Raw genomic sequence first — 10,854 nt, 5'->3', positions numbered from 1 at the left:
CCCGTCTCATAACCAGCAAGCTAACCCATGTAGATTAAGTTCTGCTGCCAAAATATTTGATACATGCATGTATGTTTGCCAGTATACCTTGCTCACTCTGCAGTTCCAGATTTAGATTGTCACACTGGAAGCATTTTTTTTTTTTTTTTTTTTTTTTGGTCAGCATAAGTTGTGTTCCTGTACAGGCACAGCATTGCTGAAAAGCCTCTTCAGGGAAGACCTTTGTGGTGCAGGCCCAGCCTCCCCCTACCAGCTGAGGCCCTGCACAACGCCTGCTGGAGCATCTGCTCACTGACCCAACTCCACAATCCAGACGTGTGTTGTTCATTTGTTGTGGCTCCAGGTAATTCCCTGGGGAGATACTACTGGCTAACCCTCTTGGGGAAGCCAAGGAAAAGCACTGGAGCAGAGAGGGTCAAAGGCTGAATTTCGAAGGGGAAATCCCATCCGAAGGCAGATGAAATTGGGGATTTCCTGTGCTGGGACTCTGCAGCAGGCTCAGCTCCTGTGCCAACCCCTGCCACTTGTGCTGGACAGGCTCTGCATGGACATAGCCACCTTTGGCCACGACACGCAAAGAGTGCCTGAGGAAGGACACTATGAGCTACTGCAGAACATAGTGGTTGTTTCAGAATGAATTCAAGACAAATATCATGAAGATTTGTATGGACCAAGGCAAGATAATTTATGGCCAAGTTCCTAACTCAGGACTAGTGGGACACCATTTATTTCTCCACTGGCCCAGTACCTGTAAGCTCTGGGCAAGAGGCTCAGCATCACTGTGCCCCTTCCTTATACAGAAAATAAGGGTTACTGAACTTTCCTTAAGGCACAGTGTGGGGAAAATTGCATTTAAGGTTCTGGGAGATGCCCAGAACCAGTGATGACAGGGCGTACGGTATCTTGGCTGGCATCTTTACATAGAAATAACACATTGATGATGTCAGTTTTGGCCACAGACAGTCTTCCTTAATTTCTATAGGGATAAATTTGTGTTCTTCCAAAGCTAATAGTGTTAGTGTAAGTGACGTCCTTACACATAGGATCATACTCGGGGGAGTAAGAGCTTCCTGAGCCATGGCTCATTTGGGGCCAAGCTGTTTAATGATTAAACCCGTCAGGTTAAACAGTTTTCATATTTCAGGAATCCCCATAGTTTACCAGAACTCTGACAATGGCATGAATACAGGAAAAAGGACTAAAACAAGCAATTTTAGCTGTTCTTTTCTTTGTTTATCACAAAATCTCCTGCTCCATCAAGTTGGTCTCTGAAAGGGAAGCTCAGCCCATGGCTTGCCTCTGCTAATGTCCTCAGACATCAATAGGAATAACTTTAAAAAAGTGTGCAGACTTTCATTCTGCACCTTAGATATAATTCAGTGTAACAAAATCATCCATAATCCATGCAGAAATTATAGAATATGCAGGCACTGAAATGTTAAAACTGCTAATATGAGAGCAGTGATATGCCATATTCTTAAAAAGTATCAGAAAGTGTGACCCACTATGATTACAAATAACTTCATACCATATTCTTTTAAAAGATTATTAAAAGTATTTAAATAAAGGCTATGACATATACACTTCTTGTGTTAAAAAAGAAAACAGCAAATTAATATGTTTACTCAGATGTACTGTACTTAATAAGACCCAAAGGCTTGCATATCCAGGTGCCATTAGAACTGTTTACAAGGGTGTAGCATTCTGTGTGAGGTGAGTTTAATTCAAATTCAATATGCTATTGCTGAAGCATCCACATTTTCATCAGGGAGAAAATAAGCAAGGAGATGTCACAGTCAATATTTGACAACATTTCTTTTCTTTGGATGTTCAGCTTTTCAGCTGTCATTTTTTTTTTTTTCAGTCTTGTAAGACTCGTAATTTTTGAGAACATGGTAACTTGTGTAATCTGAGCAGGAGGTACTTTTAAGTTTTTAAACATTTAGTTCATGCCAGCAGCAACAGAGGTCTCTGGGACACGTAGATAAGAGATGTCCAGAGAGATTGCTCAACATCAAATGTATTCAGGCACACAGAGAAGAGAAATGTTAAATGTTAACAGGAAAGCAGTGATTGCTTTGAAGGGTTGGACCTATCAGTGTCAAGCTGGAAATTGGGGTTGCCACCTGTATATATAGGAACAGAGAGGATCTTGCCCCGTCAGAGCTGCTGATGGGAGAGGGTCACCGAGCAGCTCAAGCAAGCCAGCGCCATGAAGCTGCTCCTGTTGCTCCTGCTCTGTGTTCCTTTCATTAAATCCCAGGCTTCTACTGATTACGATGATGAGGTTGTAATACTGATTGGAATTAATAATAATAAGACTGAAAATTATTAATTTTATTTAATTGCATGCATGACTTACCTGGCTTATGTGATTTAGCTAAGTTAGAAAATTATACAGTGCGTGTTCTTTTTCTCCTCAGAGAAATAATCTTTCAGTTATTTCTTCATAGGTATTTAACAGTGCAACAGTTATTTTCTGGTTTTGGATATACTTTCTTTCCTTTCTTTAGGGAATGAAGAATGGTAAGATTAGTTATTCAGCTAAATTTATTTAAGGATATTTATGTAGCAATTTTGACATGTTACGGACAATTCATTTGTGATGTGCAAAGGCATAGAAACATGTATTTAATCATGTCCTGTCTGAAAGACAGGAACAATTTTACTATAGATTCAGTAGACATTGGGAAAAATAAATTAGCCACCAGATCATTAACTGCCAGATTTATATTTGAAATGGAGAGGTAAAGGGATAGTTAAACCAAAAGGTAAGCAATGAGGATCAATCTAAAATAATTTAACTTGTATTTAGTTTTCAACAAGTAAAATGTTTTATTAGGAAATTTGATTTATAATTTCAGAATGGTTTTTATATTTTGGAAATCCCTGCAAAAATGAAATAGGTCAGAAATAGGGTCAGGTGACCAGAAATTAGTTTATTTTCCATTATACAACATAAATGTTTATGTCTGTACATTGACTATTGATGAGATTACCACACTAAATCATTTTCAGAAATTTGCATGCTGCCTACTTTTGGTCCTTACAAATGTTTGTTATTTGCAGTTAAGTCCGAGTGGGATTGGACATGATCAAAGATTTGGATCCAATTGTTCAAACAACTAATGATTGAAGGTTTCATTTCAACAAATAATTTAGTTTCCTTGCTTGACTTACTAGTCTTTCAGGATAAACTTTAGGATGGAAGTTTCTCAAATAAATGAAATTGTTAAGATGGTGTTTCTGTTTGCCAATTTTTATACGTAAGCCTCACAGGGGTAGTGTTCTTCTTAGGAGACGATGTGTAAGCCTTTGCTGCTGGCAAAAACACAGCATGGAATGCGGGGGGCTGTTGTTCCTGCTCCTGGGAGGGAGGAGGAACATGGGCATCCAAAGAAGTTCTAAAAACCTGGCTGGAGGGCTGTGACTGAGCAATCTTCTTGATTAAGCCACTGGGACACTGAATATTCACAAGATGATGAATATTCTTCCTACCTCTCTTATTTCTAACATTTTTTTTTAATCTCACCACTTAAAGTTTCATGATTCTCAGTGGCTCTGAGCTATATCAACTTTATTCCTTAGTCAGAATGAAACATTGAAATATCGTTTTGCTTTGGTTTAAAGGCTTTTTAGTTTGTCTATCCCTAGGTGAAGAGAGTATGACTGCTTTTACAAGGAAAAACATTGTGATAATTTGTACATAATGTCAGTATTGTATTTCAGCTGTTGCTGTTTCTATTCCAATCCACAATTTTCTTTGCTGTTTGAAATAGAGTGCTGAATGGATACCATCACCCTGTGCATAGCATTTTGCAATAGCAGTCCTAGACTCAAGAGAGCTTCCTCTCCCCTGGCTTTGCAGGATGAAAGCACTCAACCTGAGGCTCGAGGCCACCGACCCCTAGACAAAAGGCGAGAAACGGCCCCCACACTCAGACCCGTGGCACCTCCCATCTCTGGAACTGGGTACCAGCCCCGGCCACGAAAGCCGGATAAGCAGGGCAGCAAGAAGGAACGTATCATCTATCCCGATGCTGGTGGCTGCAAGCATCCTCTTGAGGAGCTGGTAGGTGTCTCCCTGTCTAAACAGAAATGGAGGATGGCACGGTTGTTAACAGCCTTCTAGTGTGCTGAACAATAGTTTTCTTTGCCAAACACAGAATGATCTTTCATTTAAAGCAGCAAAACTTAATGTCTTTTTGTTTGGGTTTGGTAGAGCTTCATTCAGAAGTGCAGTGCTATAGAGTCCATGGGATAGTCACAAAGACAAACAGCCTACAGTGAGTAAGGGGAGAGAGAAAAGGTTCAAACCACAAATGAGGAAAGGAAGCATCTGTGGGTTAGCCTGAGATTTACCCATTGGCTTGCATAGGTGACCATTAAGAATGACAGAAAAAAAGTTCTGCAAAAGAGATGGCTTGGATTTCAGGTAATCTCAAGGGGCTCCAAAAACTCACATCTTAAAATTTGTTTCAAACCATAATTATAGTCTACATTCAGTCACTGCTCCAGTGACTGAAGTCAGTGCAGTTCTTGTTGAAGAAGCAATAGTGCTCACAGTTCTTGACATGACCATTTTTTAATGAAACATACATGGCCATTTCAAGAGAGACATACATAACCAAGGCATAGAGAACATGGTTGATTTTCTGAGGATAGTGAAAGAGGAAGGGGTAGATATAAACATGCATGAACACCAGCTAGTTCCTGACAGATTCTAGTCATGGATCAGGAGGCTGAATACTGTGAACATTTAGCAGTGCAGAAAAGTGAAAAGCAGTTAGTGGACCCAAAAGTGTGAAGAGAGGCCTTTTCCAAAGAGTTTCAACAGGAGTCCTGTTGGGGGTACTCAAGACACCTTCGTTCCCTTCACACTGCAGCTTCTTCATAAAGTTAAATATCTTAAGCCTGTACCTTGATGCCTAAATATACGGTCACATATTACTAACTATTCAATGCTTTCAAAGCTATGGCCTTTCACTGACTAGTTTAGAAACTTCTCTTTTTTACTTGATTTTTATGCACAGCCCTTGTTTTTTATTTATTTTTTTTTAAGGGAGTACTCTGTCCAACTGGATGTGAACTGCAAACTGCACTGGTAAAACAGGAAAAGACTGTGACATCAGTTATTCGTGATCTAAAAGACAAAGTGACCAAATTTTCTGATACTTCTACAACTTTCTATCAATATGTGAATATGATAGATGATAAACTGATAAAGACACAGAAACAAAGAAAAGGTATGCTGTTGTTATGAATCATAATGTAAATGATATTATACTTCTAGTGACGCTGCTACTATTACTTGCTAAGAGGACTTTTTAAAAATGTTGAAAATGCAGTAGAATATCTAGCAAAGTAGGGTTCCATAACTCTGCCATCTTAAATCTTTTAAAAAAGTAATTTCAGAGAGGCAAAGGAATGGATACTGAAGCACGATTCTTATTAGGCCTTTAACTGTAAGGGTTGCCCCCTCTCTTAGCTGCTTCCCAATTCTTTGATTCCTGACAACTCCTTTGATCCATCCAACTCCTTTATGCCCAGATCCTGGCTTGGCACCATGGCTCTCTGGAGAGAAGCTAGTTATAGTTCTTTGGCAGAATATAGTGACGCTGATAAATCTATGAGCTTGCAAAGAAATAATGGTGCACATGTAATAATTTTCCAAGAATCTCTTCATAGTTTTTGCACAGTGTGCAAAGGTAATCAAAAGACACGTATATCCTTCCTCCCCACTGAGAAAACAAGTGGCTTCTCAGATTGTGCTTACAGATTGCTCTTGACTTTTTCATAACATTGAAAATTAATCTGCTTCTCATCTAATTGTTTTTCTAGACAATGATATTTTACTTTCTGAGTATAACACAGAAGTGGAATTGCATTATAATTATATAAAGGATAATCTGGACAATAACATCCCATCAAGCCTCAGGGTCCTTCGTGCAGTCACGGAAACTTTATACAAAAAGATCCAGAAACTGGAAAATGCCATTGCAACCCAAACAGACTACTGCCGTTCCCCATGCGTTGCTTCCTGTAATATTCCGGTGGTTACAGGCAAAGGTACTCATTTAACTATAATAACATCTCTTTCTTCTCACATTTATATCACTATGCATATTGATAAACACATCATTCAGTTGGTGGTGGTGTGAGTTGGTTGCTCTGAAACCTATGACACTGATTAGGATAGCGGAAAAGACAGATGGTTACCCAATATGAAAAAATCTTTTGACTGACCTGTACTAGTCAGACCAAAGATTGTCTTATCTAATAACTGGTCATCATCATTGGCCAATAGCATTTTGAAGAGGTAAGGTAAACCATGTTCACCTTCAGTGAGGTGAAGGTAATACATTTGTGACTCTCGTAGTTGTACTCTTTACTTTTTCAATCAAGAAAGGTTCTCTTTTTACAAGCTTGTCCAATTCAAAAAGTAATTAAAATATAAATAGTCTTCAGTTGTTCAGGTTGAGCTTTTAGAAATTCTTATCTAGAAAAGTATAGCAATGCAAGTATGCTGTTCTTTCTTCCTTGCTTCTTTCATACAATGTAGTATGGAAATCAAAATCAAAGTACATAAATACATCTTTAAAATTGTTCCCTTGCAATCAGCAAACCAGGGAGTTTGGCGCTCTTTCAGTAACAGAGTCTCTGGTTTATTCTTGCAGAATGTGAGGATATTTTCAGAAAGGGAGGTGAAACATCTGAAATGTACCTCATCCAACCAGATCCTTTCGTCAGACCATACAGAGTATACTGTGACATGGAAACAGATAATGGAGGTTAGTGTGGAATAACAACGTTGTTAAAATATTAATTAATAAGAATTCCACAAAAAAAAAAAAAAAAAAAAAAAAAAAGAAGTAGTAACTTGCAATTTAAACAATCACATACAGAACTGCAATTTTTGTAGTTACTTGAGAATTAAGTCTGACTATTTCAAGAAAGTCTTGTTGGTCATCTTCAGATACACTGCAGGACATTTTATAATGAAACTGGAAATAAATTAATGGGAAGGGACTGGTGAATACTTACTATGGCTAAAATGGACAATGGGTGGGCAGAAGTGGAGGGTCTGGCTCATTTCCTACCCTGCTACTACATGCTAGCCAAAAGAAACCTGGGTCACTCTTTCACCTTATGTTTTTTCCACATTTGCTCATGAAGCAATACACCCCTTCAGAGTGAGTAAAAATGGCAAGGCTGAACTCATAAACAGTGAAAACTCATACTTGCTGCAAGGAAGTCACATCATCCGTGAGATGATGATAGAAGGGCTGTATCTTAACGTTTCATGCTCCTTTCATAAGAGCAAATTAATCTAAATACTGTCGCTCCTGCAGGCTGGACTTTGATTCAGAACCGCCAGGATGGCAGTGTTAATTTTGGAAGAGCGTGGGATGAATATAAAAAAGGATTTGGAAATGTTGCAAAGAGTGGAGGGAAGAACTACTGTGATACACCAGGTAAAACACCGAGCATGAAACATGAAGAGTTCTTACTGAAACTGTTTTCTCATATTTCTTGAAGCATTTTGACTTTTTAAAATTAACCAATCTGCTTTGGCAGACGTGGGCAAATCATAAAGTTACCTTGAAGTATATTGTGAAATCAATTTCACAGAGCTCTCGTCTGTTGCTTCTCAGGTGAATATTGGCTTGGAAATGACAAAATCAGCCAACTTACCAAGATAGGGCCCACTAAAGTTTTAATTGAAATGGAAGATTGGAATGGTGATAAAGTATCAGCTCGCTATGGAGGTTTCACCATACATAATGAAGGAAACAAGTACCAGCTTTCAGTTAGTAACTATGGAGGCAATGCAGGCAATGCTCTGATGGAAGGAGCTTCAACGTTGCATGGAGAAAACAGGACAATGACAATTCACAATGGCATGTTCTTCAGTACTTACGACAGAGACAATGATGGATGGTATGTAACCACATTAAACAGTTAAAAGAAATTAATTATCAGACCATATGTCTCTCCTTAAGAGAAATATAGAATATTTCTCTACTTTGATACTAGTTTGCACAGCATTTCATAGTAACCTAAAATAAGTTTCTCACTGCAAGTTACTAGCCAAGTGTTCACGCTGTCCCACTGGTGTAGCCAATGCAAGAACCGACATAGCTAAAGGGCAGGTAAAACTATATTATGGTAGCACTGCTCCACAGCCATGTGAGGAGCAGGCACACTGAATTATTTTGAGTACATGAATGATGTTACCAGAGACAAAATGGCAAATCTGATACAATATTCTCAATATCAGAACCTGATGGTGGCAATGCTTGTCCTCAGCACTGTCTTGCTTGAATAGGAATATTGGTACTCTCCCCTGTAACACAGTAATGTGTCTTGAGGGAATAGATTATTAAAAAAAAAAAAGCCTACTCAGAAGACTGGAGCTCATCTGTAAAGGATGTAATTCAGCACTCTGTCTCTAAAATATATGCTATATGTCTATCTTAAGACCCGATTACCTACTTATGAATAAAGGAATTGTTTAGATTTGGGAAGACATACAATTATCATTATTTCTAATATCCCTAAATTGAATTGATATTGCAGTTAGCATTATGAACTGCAAGTAACTGTATTTTTCATTTAGTAAACTAAAAAGACATTCTGAAAGAGATACAGATAAAATTTTACCTATTTCTCATAGCAGCTTCATGTTCCAAGTGTACTGTATAGCACATGCTTGCAATGGTCAATCTTTTACGTAAAGTTCAGAGAAGAATTTTAAATATTTGTTGTGGTTTGAAAATTTCAGTACAGGGACATGTGTGTGCACTCTCATCTATTTGCTTTTTCATCTGTCTTAACTGTTCCTTTTACTTCATCAGGTTAACTACAGATTCAAGAAAACAGTGCTCCAAAGAAGATGGTGGTGGATGGTGGTACAATCGTTGCCACGCAGCCAACCCCAATGGCAGATACTACTGGGGAGGGTCCTACAGCTGGGATATGGCAAAACATGGTACAGATGATGGTATTGTATGGATGAACTGGAAAGGGTCGTGGTATTCCATGAAGAAGATTAGCATGAAAATCAAGCCATACTTCCCAGATTAACTGCTATAGAAGTGATCTAAGTGTAAAGAAACAGGGATTTTCTTTTCATATTTGTACCTGGTTATGTTTTTCAACATGGTATTCAGGCTTGTCTTTACATATGAGAACCAAATGCATATGTAGGACTATATAGTGACCTAAAATGAAAGGCAATGGCAACTGAAAATCAAAATCTGAACTATGAAAATGAGCTGCTAGTGTATTTTGTTCCATTTTTCATTTCTTCACAAGACAGAAGTACTGGTTTTGAAGATGTCCGATAAAATATGTATATGTACACTTGTTTCACTCTGTTACAAAGAAGTTCCATATCAAAATTGAAAAGGAAGAGGATTATTATAAAATGTTTTCTAAAAAAAAATAAACAAAGCCTTAAAACTGATTTTTTCTCCACAATTTATAAGTCTTTAAGCGTTATTGGGGGAAAAGCAAATACATTTCACCAAAGAAAGCACTGTTTTTTTTTCTTTTATATCATAAAGATGTGGTAACTACCTGTGTAACAAGCTGAGAAGGAATAAAGTAAAAAAATATGTATATCTAAAAAATCTGTAGGTTAACAGTCACTTAGTTCACATCCTATTTCCTGGATTAAATATGCCCTTTTACAGAAACTCAGTTGCATACCATACCTCATAATATCCTTTCCAGCATCCCACAGTCTTTATAGTATATCCTATATGGTATTAGGAGAGCTGACTGGTAAGTCTTTTACACAATCACTGTTGCAGGACAAGAGCAATTAGTAACTCCAGTCATTGGTTAGTTCTGGTTTGAAGGAAACACTAGAGAGCATCTTGGCCACGTTCATGCTCAAATCAGGGCCAACTTCAAAGTTAGATCAGGTTTCTGAGGGCTTTGCCCTGTCAAGTTTTGAGTATCTTGAAAATATTACAGCCTTGATGGGCAGCCTGCTCCACTTCACTCTCTTTGTGATGTTTTTTTCCCCTATATCTGCTCAGATTTTCCTGTGCAGCCATTAGAACACTGCAAACTGGACAGTGGAGAGGCTTGCAGGCTCTGGGCTAAATACAGTATTCAGGTCCTGCCTATCTTTGTATTGGCATCCTCCCAAATCACCCAGCCCCTGTCTGTTGCAGTCTTCCCTTATCTTTACCACTTAATGGGGTAATTGGGACTTTGGGGCTTGTTACTACAGCTGCTTTGGAGGGAACTACCCTGTTCCACTCCCATTGCCAGATCAATAGCTTGCTTGCACAGAAGCCTAGGAAAGTGCCTATGACCTGGAAGTGCTGAAGGAAGTTCAGGCAAGATACAAACCCGATTGTAGCAAAGAGAGATGGGGTGCTGTGCATGCAGTAAGAGAGCAAGTTAGTGAGGTTGACTATCTGTATACTGGCTTTTTTATTACGAATGTTTTCCTTTATGGACAGAAAGGTGGCCAGGCTCAACAACACGAGTTGCCTGTGAACTCTGCCTGTGAGTTGCATGGGTACACCTTGACCCAGTGAGCTGACTGAGCAGGGGGAACACCATGGGCAGTGATGAGAAGCACATTTTGCCATTTGCAAAAAGGTTTTATTAAAAACAAGCTAAGCCCTCCAAACAAAACATCTCCTTGTATAAATCCTACCCAGGTGTACATTACTTGTGAATAATAAAGGTAGTTTAAGCAAACAACACAAATTGCCTTCTTTCTAGAGGCATCTAATACAATACAGAGATGTATCAATGTTATTCTGACAGTCATCCTTTTGTTCCCTGTTCCCAAATGCATCTGTTTATCCCATCTGTGATTTGGACCAA

The 10,854-nt window shown here is 38.6% G+C and overlaps 1 protein-coding gene across 1 annotated transcript; it reads left to right on the top strand.

Annotated features, from left to right (window-relative positions):
* Window positions 1-2,131: 2,131 nt before the first annotated feature.
* Window positions 2,132-9,469, top strand: FGB (fibrinogen beta chain). Its single transcript, XM_082758978.1, has 8 exons — window positions 2,132-2,287; window positions 3,869-4,072; window positions 5,063-5,246; window positions 5,842-6,069; window positions 6,678-6,791; window positions 7,353-7,475; window positions 7,656-7,941; window positions 8,859-9,469. The coding sequence occupies exons 1-8, from the start codon at window positions 2,213-2,215 to the stop codon at window positions 9,085-9,087; spliced, it is 1,443 nt and encodes a 480-aa protein (XP_082615104.1). The 5' UTR covers window positions 2,132-2,212; the 3' UTR covers window positions 9,088-9,469.
* Window positions 9,470-10,854: the final 1,385 nt, after the last annotated feature.

This window comes from Aythya marila (genome assembly GCF_965140915.1).
Source record: "Aythya marila genome assembly, chromosome: 4".
Lineage (NCBI taxonomy): Eukaryota > Metazoa > Chordata > Aves > Anseriformes > Anatidae > Aythya > Aythya marila.
The sequence above is the reverse complement of the archived record's forward strand: the minus strand, read 5'-3'. Positions and strand labels throughout refer to the sequence as shown.